This window comes from Saimiri boliviensis, chromosome 6 (assembly GCF_048565385.1).
Source record: "Saimiri boliviensis isolate mSaiBol1 chromosome 6, mSaiBol1.pri, whole genome shotgun sequence".
NCBI classification, from domain to species: Eukaryota; Metazoa; Chordata; class Mammalia; order Primates; family Cebidae; genus Saimiri; species Saimiri boliviensis.
This window is the reverse complement of record NC_133454.1, coordinates 80,998,746-81,016,666: the sequence shown is the minus strand read 5'-3', so window position 1 is coordinate 81,016,666 and position 17,921 is coordinate 80,998,746. Positions and strand designations below refer to the sequence as shown.

General features: G+C 46.2%; 1 protein-coding gene across 2 annotated transcripts in view; it reads left to right on the top strand.

Moving 5' to 3' along the window:
* The window catches only part of GALNT18 (polypeptide N-acetylgalactosaminyltransferase 18), a 367,520-nt gene that overhangs the window by 286,271 nt on the left and 63,328 nt on the right, over positions 1-17,921 (top strand). For both annotated transcript variants that reach the window (XM_039471355.2, XM_074401094.1), the window contains exons 7-9: positions 523-708; positions 8,344-8,481; positions 13,957-14,052. In XM_039471355.2, the coding sequence (XP_039327289.1) occupies positions 523-708; positions 8,344-8,481; positions 13,957-14,052 (420 nt within the window). The remainder of the gene's footprint in view (positions 1-522; positions 709-8,343; positions 8,482-13,956; positions 14,053-17,921) is intronic.

Genomic DNA, 17,921 nt, shown 5'->3' with positions numbered 1-17,921 from the left:
GGCCTAGGAAAGATGGGGGAGAAGAAGGGTGCTGGTGACACCCTTCTCTGTAGTGATCACTAATTCTTGTCCAGGCCCATGTGGTCCATTTGAAGGGGATGTCTCTGCTGGGAGTCGTCCTGGTTCCTTTATGTCAAGCATTGCTGCAGAGACTTCATCAAGGGTTTTGTTAACTTCTCCCCCAAGAGCAAGGAGAGCCAGATTTTTGGAACGAAATGTCTGGTCTCTTTTTTTGGTGGGGTAGGGCTCACGGGTGGAGGGAAAAAGTGAATTCATTTTTTTTTGTTGGTAATTCCGCAGCAGTAAGAATCAGGAGTTAGTGACTCCATAGCCATCCTGCTGCTACAGGAGTAGAGATCAGCTATCAGAGCTATTGACTACCGCTCCCTCATAGAGAGTGATCTGGGGAGTCAAGGTGAAGGGGCTGAATTCCTTCCTGCTCATGTCAAGTGGATTCCTGAGACCTGGTGTAGAATGGCAGAGCTAGGCAGGCCCTGACCAGTGGCTCCGTGTCTTCTGCAGGTGTGGCAGTGTGGCGGAAGTGTGGAGGTCCTGCCCTGCTCACGGATCGCCCACATTGAGCGAGCCCACAAGCCCTACACAGAGGACCTCACCGCCCACGTCCGCAGGAACGCTCTCAGGGTGGCTGAAGTCTGGATGGATGAATTTAAAAGCCACGTCTACATGGCATGGAACATACCCCAGGAGGTAGGGATCTCCGATGGGAATGAGTTTCTCGGGAACTGGTGGAAAAACAAAACAAAACAAAATATGGGACCGAACCCTTCTTTCTATGGGCCAGCCAGAGTCCTGTTGGCCATGTGAGAATGGACTCTCAACCCCGAAACATAGTATATGCTGAAGAAAAGGGGCCGTGAGGCTCTACGCCATTTCTTATCCCCCCCATCCCCATCCCTGGTCAGCATGCTTGAAGGAGGACTTCTCTCTGGACCATAGTGTCCTTATTTTAAATGAGAAAGTTGGACAGGGAGCTTAAGTTTCCTTCGTGCTCCCAGGTCCGCAGCTTCTCTGACATTCGATGTTTCATGGTCCTGGATTACAAATATACCAGCAACTACAAAAATTTATAAAAAGTATCTTAATCTTCCTATAGATTAGATTCAAACTTCTCCATTGAACCTTTGACCAGAGTTATAAAGACCCATATGCTTTTCGGATTTCTTGAGCCACATGGATGGGGATGAGGAACATACCTACAGGGACCCTCACCAAGAGATGTGAGTTATTCTGGGCAGTTTTTAGACAGCTGTTAACCTTCACAGAGCCTCATCATTGCCTACCACTGTCCTCTATCCCTCTAGTCACCTCTACTTAAGAGATGCCAGAGAAAAAACTCTGTTCCTCTGCTCATTTTATTTAGCCATGTATCAAGGCCATGTGTCCATGTGTCAAGGTGAAACATGTGGAAATGACCTTGGACTACTGAGTTGAGAAAACCCGACAGATGCCAGTCACACAATTCCAAGCCACGTACCAGCCTGTCTGCCTGGAATTCATTGCTTGTGTTGCATTCTGTGTGAGACAGAGTTGTCAGAGCTATTGACTATACGACCTTATTCTTTCCTCCCAAGGCCAAGGCAGTCCCCTTTGGAGTCTTTAGGAAGCCTCTAATGGAGAAATGATTGATGTTCGCTCAAAGTTTTCACATGAAGGCCCTGGTACCTAAACTCTACACCAAGCTAATGTGACTCTGGTTGAATGATTGAGAAAGTAGGCTGGGCCATGGGTGGGAGCTTTTAGCCTGCCTCCTGGCCACACCACCACCACAGGAGAGAGGGACTTGAGTTGGGTTGCATACTCACACAATCAGTGAAGTCTCAGCAGTTGGGAGCAAGAATGAGGAGTGGAGAAATATCAGCCAGAATGCAGCCAACCCTAATGAACCAGCCCTCGACTGTGCTTCTGACAGTATGAGTGTTTCTAGGGAACTGCAGTACCTTCTGGACTCATCATCAGGATTGAATCGCAGTATCCTGCATGGGGTGCCAAACCCTGTGGTAGGTGTCCTCTGATGGCAAAATGTTAGAACGCTTGGAAACTCCCCAGGAGCTCATCAGTGAGGCATTGCAGGCTCTGCTTAGGACTGGTGAGTGAGCATACTCTCACCGCCTTCTCTCTGTACCCCAGAGCTCCAAACCTTCTAGCCCTCTCCGCTTGCAGCTGATAGGTATTGAAATGCCCAGCCACCCAATAAATGGCAGAAAATTGAGTGAGTGAAAATAATTGAAAGATGATGAAATCCAGTGTCTGTCTGTGACTCCTCAAGGCAGGTAGTTCAAACCAAATCATATGGGTAGGGGGAAGTGAACACAAAGCAAATGAGAGGTGGAATTGCCCGGGATAAAGCCTTAGGTGGAGAGGCAAAGGGTCAGTGTGTTTCCTAAAACAATTCTGTTGCCTCTCCTGTTCCCTGTGTCCAGATGTCCTCTTTTTCCTCTAATTAAACTTGTACAAAGAGTCAATACTTCACCTCTCAATCCTTCTCCCAAGCTACATCCTGATACTTCATCAAGGTTGTTTTGTCAAGGTCAACATAGGCCTCCCAACTGCCTAATTTAAGGACATTTTAAAGTCTTTAACCTATAGGATTCCACCTTTTCCTTGAATCTCTGTAGTTTCTTGGGTCCATGATTCCACACCCTGGAATCTCATCTCTCCCTGATTATTCCCAACTCCTCAACGGCTCCTCTTACCTTCACTGGGTGCTTACATGCCCCTGGGGGGTCTACCCTTGACCGACTGCTCTCATTATTCCCCATCTCCTGTAACCTCATCTACCCTGTATTTGACTTCCACCCATATGCTGCCTCCCTAATTAATATCTCTACACCTGACTTCTGCCTTCACTTTCGGACTCACATCTCTAACTGCCAGCTGGACCTCTCCTCCTGGCTGTTCCCACAGGCACTCAGACTGAATCTGACCAGCTGAGCCCACCTTCTTCCTCCAGATCTGCTCCTGTTCTCGTTCTGTCTCAGTTCACGGAGCCACCATCTGCCAGACACATGAGTGTGAAACTGACATCATCCTTCAATGTTCTTCTCTCTCAATGTCCCAGTCAATCACAAGCCCTCCTTCCCAGCCCAACCTTCTCTCATGTCTGCATTCAGGCCCTGTTTTTTTCTCTGCCACAAGCTTCAATCGGTTTTCCTGGCTCAAGTCTTATCTCCTTCAAATTTATTCTTTACGCTGCCCAAAATTATCTTTAAAACACTCACAACACCCATGCCATTGCCCGCTTAAAATCTTCAAATGAGGCCAGGCACTGTGGCTCTTACCTGTAATCTCAGCACTTTGGGAGGCTGAGGCAGGTGGATCACTTGAGGCCAGGAGTTCAAGACCAGCCTGGCCAATATGGTGAAACCCCATCTCTACTAAAAATACAAAAATTAGCCGTGCCTGTAGTCCCAGCTACTCAGGAGGCTGAGGGGCGGGGGGGATCGCTTCACCTGGGAGGCGGAGGTTGCAGTGAGCCGAGATCGTGCCACTGTACTCCAGTCTGGGCGACAGAGTGAGACTCTGTCTCAAAAAAAAAAGAAAGAAAGAAAGAAAAAGAACAAAGAAATCTTTAAATGACTCCTGCTATGTACAAAATCAAGCCCAAAGGCCAGTGTTTGGCACAGCATTGGAAGCTCCCATGCTTTCTCCCCTGCCTGTATTTTAACCCCACTGCCACCACTCCCCGTTTTGAAGTCCGCATGCACTGTGCGGACTATGGGAACTGCCTGTTGCACACCGTCCATGCCATGCTGTTTCTCACAACTTGGTGCTTGCTCATCCTGCTTGGCATTCTCTACCCTCTACCTCTTCCTTTGTGCCCAACCCTACCAAATCATCCCCATCCTTTAAGCCTCAGCTCTAGGGGTCCCCCCTCTAGAAAGCCAGCTCCAACTGGAGAAGGAGCTCCACCTCCTATACATAGCTCTGTTATTGCATGACCAGCCTGTGAAAGAGTGTTCTGTTGTCTAAAAGTCTCCCTCTCATTAGAACAGTGGCTTTCAAATCTGGCTGAACTTCAAAATCACCTGGGTTCGACCCCCACAGATTACCATTTAATTGGTTTGGCAGGGACCCTGGGATCTGTTTTTTGGAAAATTCTTCAGAACTGTTGAGAACCACTGCAATAGACTATGGGCTCTCTGAGGACAGACTGCGTTATTCATTTTTGTGTTATTATATCTAGCACAAGGCAGGGCACATGGTAAGAGCTTGGTGAGGCCTTGCTAATGCTTATTAATGAAAAAGTCTGCTGGCAGTGTGCATAATCCCTCTCCCTTGGTCAATGACTCCTAAAAGCAGATCTTCAGACCAGTTGCATCAGAATCACTTGGAGAACTTTTAAAAGATACTCATCTGGGTCTCATCCTCAGAGAGGATTTTGAGTGTGGGTGCCAGAATCTGTAAAAAGCCTTTTAAACTATAGTTTAGGGTGATCAGATTTGGGTAACACCCATTTAGCTAGTCCTTCTCATTTTTCCAAACTCACCTCAAGTGTTGCTTACTCCAGGAAGCCTTCCTTGATTGCTTACCTCCTCCTTTGCCCCCAGTCCTGGCCTCCCCACAATGTAAGAAGAATGAGGCCACTCTTCTATTCTCTCTTTCACTTTCTCTTCCCTTCTATGCCTCACCTTTGTTCACAAAGAGTATGTTTACTTGTCTGAAACTCCCAGACTCTCCTTTCAGGCTGAGAGTGTGACTTATTTCTATCTATACACAGTGTTTAGGGCAGTGTCTGACACATAATAAATAGGTCCTTGGTAAAGGTGAGTTGGAAAGGAAGAGAGAGGCTGCATGAATGCTACCTGCTCTACAGTTTCCCTGGGAGGTTTACCAGCTGCCCCTGAGATGGTGACGCCCCAATCCCTTTTCCTCAGCTGCAAGCACATCTGTTCCCAGTTTACTTAACCTTTCAGCGACAACGTCCCCGCTGCAAATATGGAGCTGGAGCCCTTCAACGCTGCCCAGGTGGCTGCTTTGAGAATTAAATAAGTTAATACATGTAAAGACCTTGATCAGTGCTTAGCACACAGAAAGTGCCAGATAAGTGTTAACTCTCGATGTGACTGTTTATGCCCTGTACATTCCTTCTACAGCTTTAAAATGCTCATGCTGGGCAGACATCCTCTGCTGGTTGCCTTCTAAGCAGAGGCCTCCTCGGGGCTGTGTGCTGAGCAGAACTGGCCCTCTTACCTGCTCCCTGAGCACGTCCAGTCCCCAGCTTTTGAAAGGCCGAAGAGCCTCCACCTCTTGCTTCCTGCTACTATAATTGAACATCAGATTGTTTGTCAGTAAACAGAAAGTCAGTCTGCAGGAAAGCATCAATATTTTCTCTAGGAGGGTTCAGGAGCTCTAGACTGCTTCTCTTGCCCAAAGACAGTCTGGGTGCCAGGGATGGCTTGTCATGTACTTCATAATGGCATTCCTTTAAGTCTAGCTACAAGGAATTTTGACTATATGGCTGCAATACTGGGGACTTTTTTATGTGGCTAAGTTCATATATTTGTTTCCTAGGGCCATGGTAACAAGTTACCATGAACTTGGTGGCTTCAAACAATAGAACTGTGTCCTCTCTCCGTTCTGGAAGCCAGAAGTCCAACATCCAGGTGCCAGCAGAGCTGTGCTTCCTCCAGCGTTTTGAGGGGAGAGTCGTCCCTTGCTTTGGCTAGCTTCTGATAGCCCTGGGGTGTTCCAGGTTATGGATATGTCACCTTCATCTCAGCCTCTGTCTTCACACGGCCTTCTCCTCTTTGTCTCTGTCTGTGTCCTCTTTTTTCCTCTTATAAAGATATCAGTCATTTTAGTCATATGCTGTCATAATTTAGGCAAACCCTAAATGCAGGATGATTTCATTTGAGGTCCTAAATTAATTATATCTGCAAAGACCCTTGTTCCACATAAAGTTCCATTCAGAGGTTCTGGGTAGACATGAATTTTAGAGGAGGCCACCATTCAACTCACTACACCAAGTATTTGGCAAAAGAGGAAGATGCATTTATTGTTTTCTAATAAGGGCCAAGGTGATCTCTGAGAAGGTTTACTTTCTTCTCGATGTATGCCCCCTGCTCTGAAGATGGGTCTGATGCAACTTTTAGTAACCATACAGTGCAGACATGCTGAACTATTGAAACAGAAAAGGCAAAAGTCAATTGATGGACAGGAAGGGGAAGGGGACTTGATATTCAGAAAGATAAGCTGAACGAAGGGCTAGACCTTGTGCTTCCTAGCAGGAGATGGCCACCTGGTGGATAATATCTCTCCTCTTTTACTCAGTCGTGTGGAGGGAGGCACTTTGCCCTGCTCCTAAGTGCAGAAAGAAACTTTTCCTGTGGGAACCCAGAAGTTTAAGAAAACACTGAGGCCTTTGTGAGATAGGTTCTTATAGTGGCGCCCTCCAAAACTGAGACACAATGTTAAATGTAATCACATAAAGGCAATTATAACATGAAGGGAGAAGGAATGAACAGGTCCCGGACACAGTTTTCTGATACAAGGATACAGTGCAGTGGAGAGTAAAGGGTTAATACTTAATGAATATGTTGGGGTCAGGTTGGAAGATAGATGACATCTATTACCAGTTCCTGTGCTCACCATTTCATAAATATTTTCTCAACTCAGCAATGTAGCTCGTGCTCGGTGATAGGCCTGGGGGCACAGAGGTAAGTCTGATGGAAGTTTCCTGACCTTAAGGAGCTGGAGTCCAGCAGAGAAAGGCTCAGATAACAGTTGCAGGGAGGGCTCTGGGCAGGAGCGTGAGGCAGACAAGTCATGGATGAGGTCATTAAGAAGTACTAGGAAGCTGAAATTGCTCCTTGTGATTCTAGAACTTTAACCTTCAGGCTATAGCAGGTTCAAATTTTTATATTGCCTGAACTCCTGTGGGCAAAAATGAATCTATCTCTTCTATATCTAAATTGTGTTTTTATTCAAGCCCACATTGTCTGATGTGAAAAATGTGCTCTGTTCATGTCCAGATAAATGCAGACATTTTTATGATCTTTCTCAGATATTTTAGACATTATCTGCCCAATCTCAGTAACTCAATCCCTGGAGTTGATGTTTGAACCAGGGGATTCCCACAGAGAGCGTATGGACCACAGTGCTGATGAGAGAGAGAGCTTCACTTCTTTGTCTGCCTCTGCTCTGGGCTGGCATCTTACGAGATACCACATACCCCATCTGGTCCCTGGCCTTCATCCCTGCCATGGTGTCATCCTCTGAAATGCACTGGGTCTTCCTCAGATCCCCAGTGAATGGACCCCTCAGCAGCCTCTGCTTTTGCATTGCTTTTTCTCAGCCTGTTCCGTGCCCCATTCAACAGCTGGCGTGCAGGCCCAGGAATTCTTAGTGCTGCCCAACTCTGCTCTATGAGCAATGTGGGGGGAAGGGCTTATCTATCCTTCTCACTCCTGGACATATTCATGTCTCACTTCTGCTCTCTGGCTGCTGTACTGTGGTGGCTCAGGGGCCACCTCTCTGATGCTCCTGAGACATGAGGGACACAAGTACTCTGGACGCCAAGACTCCCAGGCTTCACGAGAGTCTGCTTCTCCTGCAAGGACTTGGTCCAAGGAGGCAGAAGGACAGGATCTTCCAAACACATAGGGTAACATTAAAAGCACAAACTCTAGGCCCAGGTTAATTGGGTTCAATTCTCAGCTCCACCATTTATTAGTTGTGGGGCCTTGGGCAAGTTACCAGGGAGGCTACTGAACCTCTTTGCCTCAACTCCTCATCCACAAAGGAGGATTATGTAGTGCTCTTTATAGGTATGAATGGGCAAAATACATACATATAAATAAAAGTAAATATATATATATATATGCCTGTCTTATTCAGAATACAGCCTAGCACTTTGGAAGTGTTGTTTAAGCCTTAGCTCTTACGATTCTTAGGAATAATATTAGAAGTAGCATTATTTCATCTAAATGCTTTTTTCTTCCCCTCTCTCTCACCCTAAAGCTCAGAATCTCTCATCTTGCCTCTTGAGGTAGGGACAAGTTTTATTCAGATGGCTTCTTCCATTCCTTTCATCTACACCCAGACTGTAGCTTTTTTTCCCCTTTAATCTAAGGATTTGGCATCTTTATTTTCAATGCCTTTGATGACAGTGGCCAGCGATGCTAACCTCATGGTTCACAGTCTAAGTGCGGATGGTTATGGGGTTAAGGTACCCATGGGGAAATGCAAGAGTTAACGTGCCACATGTTCCCTTCCCCAGCCGCCAGGAATCTTGGCTGGGGCACAAGGTCATGCCAAAGTAGAGTTTGGGGAGAAGCTACAACCTGGGAGTGGCTTCATCTCTGGTTCCCTGTCCCTGTGCAGGACTCGGGAATTGACATCGGGGACATCACCGCGAGGAAGGCTCTGAGGAAGCAGCTGCAGTGCAAGACCTTCCGGTGGTACCTGGTCAGCGTGTACCCAGAGATGAGGATGTACTCCGACATCATTGCCTACGGAGTGGTAAGGAGCTGGCCTCCTCCTCCGGGTTTCATTCAGACACAGACAGAAAGCAAGACCAGAAAGAGGCATAGGGAAGAAAGGGAGAAGAGAGAAGGAGCCTCTCAGCTGCCCACGTGAAGACCTGCCATAGGCCTGGGGACCCGGTGCTGGGTTCTGCACCTATAAGACAGCCTTTACTTTTGCAGCTCAAACCCCTCCAGTCCCTTGAGAGAGGTACTTGTCTCTCCTTTATAGTCCTAAGCAATTCAGCTCTGGCCCCATACCTGCATATCCGCTTAATAAAACGCACAGTCAAGCAGTTAGCTTAAGACTGAAAGGTAAGGTAATAGACATTTGCTGTTCTCCCAGCTGGGGTGCCTTGGGTCTATGAGTCACCCCGTGTGCCACTCCAGCCAAGGGGACGATGCCTTCCATTCGCACCCAGAGCCTCCCTGAAAAGAGTTCTGAGAAACAGAGGCATCTTGTGTTTATTGTATTTGCTGTATTTTTAGTACTGCTTGTTGATGGGCGCAGAGCAGTTCTCCCTGATGGGAGGGAGCGAAGTGGAGGGGGCAGAGCATAGGGTTTGGAGTCAGACAGACCTGGTTCAAATCTTAACCAGGCTGCTTCCCAGGTAAGTGTCTTAACATCACGGGCCTCAGTTTCTTCATCTGTTAAGTGGGGGTAATTCAGTACTATCCTCACAGAGTAAAAGAAAATCTAAGATTTGTAGATATGTAACCTTAGACAGAAATTTATTTTCTGTCTAAGGTTAAAATACTTTGAATATGACAAACTCTCCCATTTTCTCAATATTCCCTGGACCGTACAAGTCAAAAGCCCTAAGGTGTTTTAACTGGTATTTTGATTGATTTTTAGCTATCTTGCCTGACTTTTGCTGACTTACAGTCTGAACACATAAAGTTTTGCATGACAAGCCCCCAAGACTACTCTGTAGGATTAGTTATATTATCTCCATGGCACAGATGGGGAAACAGAGTCAAAAAGTAATTTTCACAAGCTCACATAATCAGCAGTGAAACCAAGTCTGAAAAACCAGCTTCCAGTATCACTCTGGTTCCTCCCTTTGGAGGGTGTCGCCTCATACCTTTTTTGATATCTCAGGATGAAAACTTGAAGGAAGAACTGAGGTCTCTTCTTTTGATGGCCTGTAGTTAGAGCTGAGTTCAAGACCTGCCCCAAATGGGAATGCAGTGAACAGGACAACTGCCTATGACTGGGAAGAATCTGCTGTGAGATTGAGCTCAGTGCTCCCTATCAGCCCCCCAACCCTTATATACATCCTAGGATTCTAAAGCAGACAGAGCTGGACTTCTAGACCCACCTCCTCCACCCCCAAGGTCTCTTGTTCAGGAGGCCAGCTTGCAGGAGACACAGTTATATCCTCCCACAAGTGTCCCCATGGCATAGTTGACATATCCCAACAGAACCATGCAGTGATCTCTTGCCTCCCCACTTCTCAGGCTGGTGCAATTCACATGTCAACAAACATCTCGGCCAGTGCTGCTCAGGTAGTACCTGAGTCTCCAGATCCTGTGGTCACCATGGAAACACATTGCACTGTAAGGTGTCCATCTGTCCCTTCCACCTCCCCAGAACCATCCTGAGGACACAGCTGCCTTGGATGCCCCACACGCCACCCATAGCAAGCTATGTGTACTGCTTGGCCATGGTTGAACCCAATCCTAAAAGGAGAATCATGCAGCTGTGTCTCCAGAGAAACTATTGGCCCCAAGCCTCCGTGAACCAGGGTAAGCTTCTGGATTCATGTTCTCAGCAGGCTGTCAGTTGTGGCTGAGCAGAATTAGCCAAACCCACCCAGAGAAGCAGGAGAACCAATAACAATAGAGGTGTGTACATGTGGCCACTGCAATTCTGGGTCTTGACCAAAGGCATTCACATCCTCCAAGCAAAAGCATCTCATCTGATACACATGTGCAACAGGTTTACCCTGTAGCCCTCCATCCCACCTCCAGCAACATTTAATTTGATCAGTGGTAAGTGGCAAATAAAGGGTTGTAATCTATTATGTCTCAGTCCAGAGCCGGGCCTGTTTTTACTGTCACGCTGAAAGCCATTCACTTGTCATCCCAAAGGGCTGAGCTATGTTAGCCATCCCTGTGGCTGGCAGAGGGCTCTGACCCCCTGCACATTCATCAGCCCGCCACTGCTCAGGGCCCAGCCAGCCTCTTCCACAGGCCAAGCTTCTACATGAGCAGAGACGTGCCTGCTTGTCAAAGAGCATAATGAACTCTTAATGGGGGAAACTGGCTGGAGATGGGCAAAGTGGGATGCAGCCACAATAACGAGAATATTTGCTGGGTCTGAATCATTCTTCCTGGTAATTATTTTAGGAGAACAGATGTCTTTTCAGGGGCATAATTTCCTTTTTCTTTTTCTATTCCAACTCATGCCCAAATGACATTGTTCAAGACAAATGACTTTTGGGACTCTGAGTCGAGCCAGTATCAAGTCTATAGCCCAGCCCATTAATCCACTAATAGGTCCCATTAATGACTTCTGCAGGCAGAAGGGCTTGTGGGCCCCATCATGTGGGCATAAGTTTCCCCTGGATCATTGAGCTTCGTGTCCAGGAGCTGGGGTAGCATTGGATTAATCACAGCTCTTGTGCTGAGAGTAGAGATGAAGGGGCATCTGGAAACAGACATGCCTGGCTTCTGAAGGTTAGCTTTGCGCCTTAATGGCTGTATAAACTTGACAATGTGTAAAATCTTTGTGGTCACAGTAATGCCATTTCATATGGCATATTTTACAGTCTCAGGATTATGGCCATGTGCATGATGGAAACAACTTGGGTTTTGGAGTCTGACAAAGACCAGCTCTATCACTTGTCGACTATGATTCCCTTCATTTGGGAATGCCATTAATTTACTCATGTTTTTCATGCACTCACTCACTCACTCACCAGATATTGACTGTCTCCTTTGTGCCTGGCCTGTCTGATATACCGAAAGACTGAGACCCGGTCTGAGGACCAACAGAGGAGACAGACAAGTGAAGAAGGAACAAGAATGCAAGCTGCTAAGTGCTACCCTAAGAGAAATGGGGTGCTGGAGAAGCACAGGGCAGTGATCTCATGCCAGAATTGGGTTGGGAAAGGCTTCCAGAGTGGCAGAGAAGCTGAGCACCAAGGAAAAGGGCAAAGAGAAGGCCAAGCCCGGGGCGACGTGGGGAAGTGTCCACACAGGCTGAATAGCACCATGGACAGCGAGAAGAGTGGAGCTGGTTACTGCCACAGCTCCTTCATCCTTGAAAGAGATCGTATCTCTGGTCTGGTTAGTCATTTGAGAATTAGGTGAGATACATATGGAAAGCACTTTACATGGTACCTGACACATGGATGCGTTCCTAAAAGCTGGCTCCCCTGAATGGTGTTGAGGAAGGTTATAGCAGTAATAATAGCAGACAACAATTATTGCAGCATTTGTTATTTGCCAGGCCCTACGCTAAGCACTTGTAGATATTGTTTCACTTAATCCTCATAACACCTTTTTGAGGCAGGCACTATTATTATTCCTATTTTAGAGAAAAGAAAACAAACAGGCAGGAGTTACATTGCTTTATTCAAGACCCCACAGCTGGAGCCAGGTTTCCATCCCACCCTGTTGCTTCCAGCGGCTTCAGTGGACTGCCTGCCTAAGGGGTGGGGGGGTAGGGAGAGGAGGAAAGACACAGAACCAGGGAGGACTTTATCAAAAGACACCCACCCTCTCACCCAAGCACTGGCATTAAGAACCCAAGGGAAAGCCAAGTCTACCATCAGTGCTATCCAGGCCTTCCTCTGTGCAACAGCAGTTAACAGATTTTGCTAATGGGTTACAGTGCTTGGCTTTAGATGTGATACTCATGTCTTCATAGGCTGTAGGACAAGAACAAAGTGTGATTACATATGCTCTTCCCACTAAGGCAAACCAAGGAGTTGGTTTATAATGGAGGATTTGCTGCAGAAATGCTACTGGGGGCTCTGCCTGAGACACACGTTTGTGCGATGTTTCTTCAGAATCTCTGAATTGCAAGTTTGGGATTAAGGTGCTACCACCCAGCAGAGGAAAGGAAGCTCAAAAGGAAAGAATTCGACTCTTCCTTGTCCTCTGTGAGGAAGAGGGTATGCACGGAGCACACGTGGGCCTCTGATTATTGGCTCTACCTCATGCCCCTTCATTGGCTTCCTTTCACTCCTGCCACAAACTGTCAGGAGCACAAAGGCCCAGCTGCTGTCTCTGGCCTCCCCCCAGATAGATGGTGCCCCTGTGGCCTCTTGTCCTAGTCTTCCCTGGATTCTGATCTCCAGTTCCCTGTTCTAGGCAGAGTGCTTTGATTGCTAAGAAGAGAACCCACATTAAGCCAGCTCAAGTGAAGGCGAAGGGGGTGAAGGTACCACAAACTCTTGTAGTAGTAGTAGCTGGACATGGACACTCCAGCTGAGAAGCCACTGAAACCACTGCAGGGGCAAGGTGGTCCTGCTTGTCTCTCATTCTGTCTGCCTCGTGCATCACCACATCCTTGATCACAACTGGCTTTCTCTGCTTGCACATGGCCATGGCCAACAGACCCCACCCATGCCCAGTCTAAACAGCCTTGCAATTCTAGTGGCCACCACCCACAGATCACAGTCTCCAGGTCTTGTTTAGAGTCATAAGACAGGATAAGAGAGTGGTAATGAGATGGGGAGGAGAGAGAGGGAGAGAAAGAGAGCGATTAATTCTGAAGTGTGAGTCGGTGCCCAACCATGGTCCACTCAGTTGTGGCCGGTGAGCAGGGCCATGAGGACTATGGGCTGCCCTTTCTGAGGGCTGTGAGCAAGGTGACATTAAATATCAGCTCTTTTACCCAGAAGTGTTAATTGCCAAGACTGGATCCATCCACCTGTAGGTAAGGGTCAGAGATGCTGATCTCTTCTGCTCCCACTCTGGTCCCCTCCTTTCTTATTCTGCCACTAGAGGTCACTCCCACTCTGAAAGACCCTAAGCAGGTGGACCACCTTGGGGTCTGGCCAAGCCACTGCTGGGTCTGCAGGAGGCAGAGCTCCTGGTCCCAGGGGCACCTCAGGCCTGAAAACAGCTACCATGTTGCCCATTTCCCCCAGTACTCAAGAGCAAAGATTTCTCTCCAGGACATGTGAAGGCCCCCGAGGAAGGACTGGAGAACGAACACCATCTTGTGTGTGCACATTCACGTGCATCTCTTATTTTTGCCCCGACTGTCTCAACTCCCAGAACCCAGCTCACTGTTTAATGACATGTAAGTGTTTTTCCTTCAGAGGAGGCTGGTCTCCCCTCCGCACCTTTATGCAAGGCAAAAGCTGGTGCTGGTTGGTTCTGTAGTGTTCAAGGAACTTGGGCTGATTATAGAAATGCAATCTGTCTCAGCAGAATACTTGTTTCTCTAGAGTTAATGCATTTGCTCTCTCTGTTCCTCTCCCTTTGGTGTGGCCATCTGTTCTCTGATGTTCAGCTGCAGAATTCTCTGAAGACTGATTTGTGTCTTGACCAGGGGCCAGATACAGAGAATGTCCCCATCATGTATATCTGCCATGGGATGACACCTCAGGTGAGTCCTCTAAGATATTCCTGTGCCAGGAGTGTGCATGTGAGTGCCTGGCATGGGGAAGGAGAGCTAGGCTCTGTCATAACAGGTCTGGAACCAGGGACCTCTCGGGCTTTGCATCAAGGTACATCCTCATGAGCTGAAGAGGATGGGTCATACCTGCCTTGCCTGGAAAGAGGCTGGAGGAGTGGATGCTAGGACTCCAGGGTCCTCCAGGATGGGGAGCAGAAAAGGGGTTACATTTCTAAAGAGAAACACCTGCTTCCTTTGGGGAAACTAAGAGTACACATCACAGTTCTGGCTCTGACAACCAGGCTTCTCCCTAGCAATAGTGGGAGGTTCTCCCAACCTCCCTGAAATGTCAGAGTCCCTTCAGAGTGCCATGGCATGGTCTTCAGCTCTGCCCTTCAGTGGATCATAGCTAGGACCAAAATGTATAGCGATGGGCCTCTTTTCTAGCTCTTCTTCTGACCTTCTCCTGGTGGAGATTGAAGGGAAGCGACAGGGAAAATAAGTTATTCTTACAAATTCCCCATTCATAGTCTAAGCTTCAGATACTCAAAGAGGATACCAAGACACAGGCAAGAGAAATGGTTCATTGAACAAAGTACAGCAGACAACCCTTGACCAAGAATGCCATAGACTGACCTGTTCTGAATTGATAGCATTCCCAGAGTTTACTTATCTCCAGAAGCACATAATGATTTGAAAAGATATTTTCACATATAAGATAGGCATATATGTGCAATTGCAATTAAAAGAGTGTTTAAAAGAGCTGCTGACTACTGAAAGACACATCTGAAGGACATCATGACCTGTATGTCACTCTGTGTGAATGATGAGCCTGCCCAGGTACTATCCATTGTGACCTCTACCAACTTGTTCTTTTTGTGGACTGAGTTGCTGTGACATTACTGGCTGGTTAATTGCAGGCCAGCAAATCAGGCTATGCCCACAGGGCCCAGTATGGCAACACGTTCTTCATTGTTACAATGGTGAGACTGTTTTTTTGGTTTGTTTGTTTGTTTTTGATTTGTTTTGTTTTGTTTTGTTTTGTTTTGTTTTGTTTTGTTTTGTTTTGTTTTGAGACAGAGTCTCGTTCTGGTGCCAGGCTGGAGTGCAGTGGTGCTATCTCAGCTCACTGCAACTTCCGCCTCCCAGGTTCAAGCAATTCTCCTGCCTCAGCCTCCTGAGTAGCTGGGACTACAGATGCACGCCACCATGCCCAGCTAATTTCTGTATCCTGCAAAAATGGGGTTTCACCATGTTGGCCACGATGGTCTCAATCTCTTGACCTCGTGATCTGGCCACCTTGGCCTCCCAAAGTGCTGGGATTACAGGCATGAGCCACCACACCTGGCTAATTTTTATATTTTTAGTAGAGATGGGGTTTCATCATGTTGGCCAGGATGGTCTCGATCTCTTGACCTCATGATCCACTCACCTTGGCCTCCCAAAGTGCTGGGATTACAGGCATGAGCCACCGCACCCAGCCTGGTGGGACATTTTTAATGAGCGTCTATTTAAACATTGTATTGAAGTAAAACATATATATATAGAAAATGAATTAAAGTATAGAGCTTAATCAGTTTCCAGAGTAAACATGCCCAGATCAAAAATAAGAGTATTGCTGCCTGATGTTTGAATTTGACATAAATAGGACTATGTAGTATATATTTTCTCATGTTGACTTCTTTCATAATTATTATTTTTTTAGTTTTTATTTTTATTTCAATGGTTTCTAGGATACAGGTGGTTTTTGGTTATGTGGATACTTGGATAAGTTCTTTAGTGGTGATTTCTGAAATTTTAGTACACCCGTCTCCCAAGCAGTGTACACTGTACCCAATATGTAATATTTCATTCCTCACCCCTCCTCCCAGCCTTCCCTGCTGAGTCCCCAAAATCCACTATATCATTCTTATGCTTTTGCATCCTCATAGCTTAGCTCCCACTTATATAAAAGCGAAAGCATACAACACCTGGTTTTTCATTTCTGGATTACTTCACTTAGAATAATGGCCTACAGCTACATCCAAATTACTGCAAAAGACATTATTTCATTGGCTTGATCTCGGCTCACTGCAACCTCTACCTCCTGTGTTCAAGTGATTCTCCTGCCTCAGCCTCCCCAGGAGCTGGTACTAGAGGCACGCGCAACCATGCCCAGCTAATTTTTTGTATTTTTAGTAGAGACAGGGTTTCACCATGTTAGCCAGGATGGTCTCTATCTCATGACCTCGTGATCCACCTGCCTCAGCCTCCTGAAGTTCTTAGCTTACAGGCGTAAGCCACCGTGCCCAGCCATTTCATTTTTTTTTATGGCTGATTAGTATTCCGTGATGAATATATATCACATTTTCTTTATCCACTCATTGGTTGATGGACACTTATGTTGGCTTCATATTTTTGCAATTGTGAATTGGGCTGCTATAAACATGTGTGTACATGTGTCTTTTTCATATAATGATTTCTTTTCCTTTGGGAAGATACCCAGTAGTGGGATTGCTGGATCAAATGGTAGTTCTAAATTTAATTCTTGAAGGAATATCCATACTGTTTTGCGTAGTGGTTGTACTAAATTACATTCCCACCAACAGTGTAAAAGTGTTCCATACAGCAAAAGAAATAATCACTAGAGTAAAGAGACAACCTGCAGTGTGAGAGAAAATATTCATAATCTATGCATCCAGCAAAGGACAAATATCCAGAATCTATAAGGAACTCAACAAGTCAACAAGAAAAAAACCCATAATCTCGTCAAAAAGTGGGCAAAGGACAAGAATAGACAATTCTCAAAAGAAGATATACAAACAGCTAACAAACACATGAAAAAATGCTCTCCACCTCTAACCATCAGGGAAATGCAAATTAAAACAACAGTGAGATACCATCTTACTCCTGCAAGAATGGCCATAATTAAAAAGTCAAAAACCGGTAGACGTTGGCATGGATGTGGTGAAAAGGGAACACTTCCATCATTACATTTCTGAGATGCATCCCTTCCATTACATGTAGTGGTAATCTGTTTTTTTTTTATTACTATTGTTCTGTTTCATATGCCATAATTCATGATCTGTTCAACTGTTGATGGACACTTGGACTATGGCCAGTTTGGAAGTATCATGAATACTGCTGCTATGAACAGACTTGCTCCTGTCATTTGGTGTACATATATGCTCACTTCTTTTGGATTTATGTCCAGGAACAGACTTGCTAAGTCACAAGGTTGACATAGTTTCACTTTCAGTAGACGTTGCCTTTATTAGTCTCCTCAGGTTGCCAAAACAAAGGATCACAGGCCTTAAACCAATAACTTATTTTCTCATAGTTCTGGAGGCATGGAAGCCCAGGATCAGAGTGCTGGCCAATTCAGTTTCTGGTGAGGGCTCCCTTCTTGTCTTGAAGATGGCCACCTTCTTGCTGTTCCCTCACATGGGAGAAACAGACAGCACCTAACAGTGAGCTCTCTGGCATCTATTCTTATAAGGATGCTAATCCTATCATGTCAAGGTGGTATCCATGTGACCTCACTTAACCTTAACTTAAAAATTTGAAGAATTCTCAGCCTAGCCATGTTGCAAAAAAACTGGGAAAGCTCTTTCTGAAATAAATGCTAAAGAGAACATGAATTTGACTCAGGTGGACTTTGCCAGCCATCTTAACAGAAACCCAAAATAGAGATGAAATTACACCTGTAGAGAGACTGCCAGTTTGAACTAAAGGGGACAGAGAAAGTGGGATAGAATGAAATAATGCCATTGGACTTGGAGTCTGTCAGATCGTATGGACCATAAAGCTACTTAAATGTGCTCTATTTTTCAAGAAAAGGAAGAATGATGCAGAAGGCATTCTTAGGGATCATTAGGGCT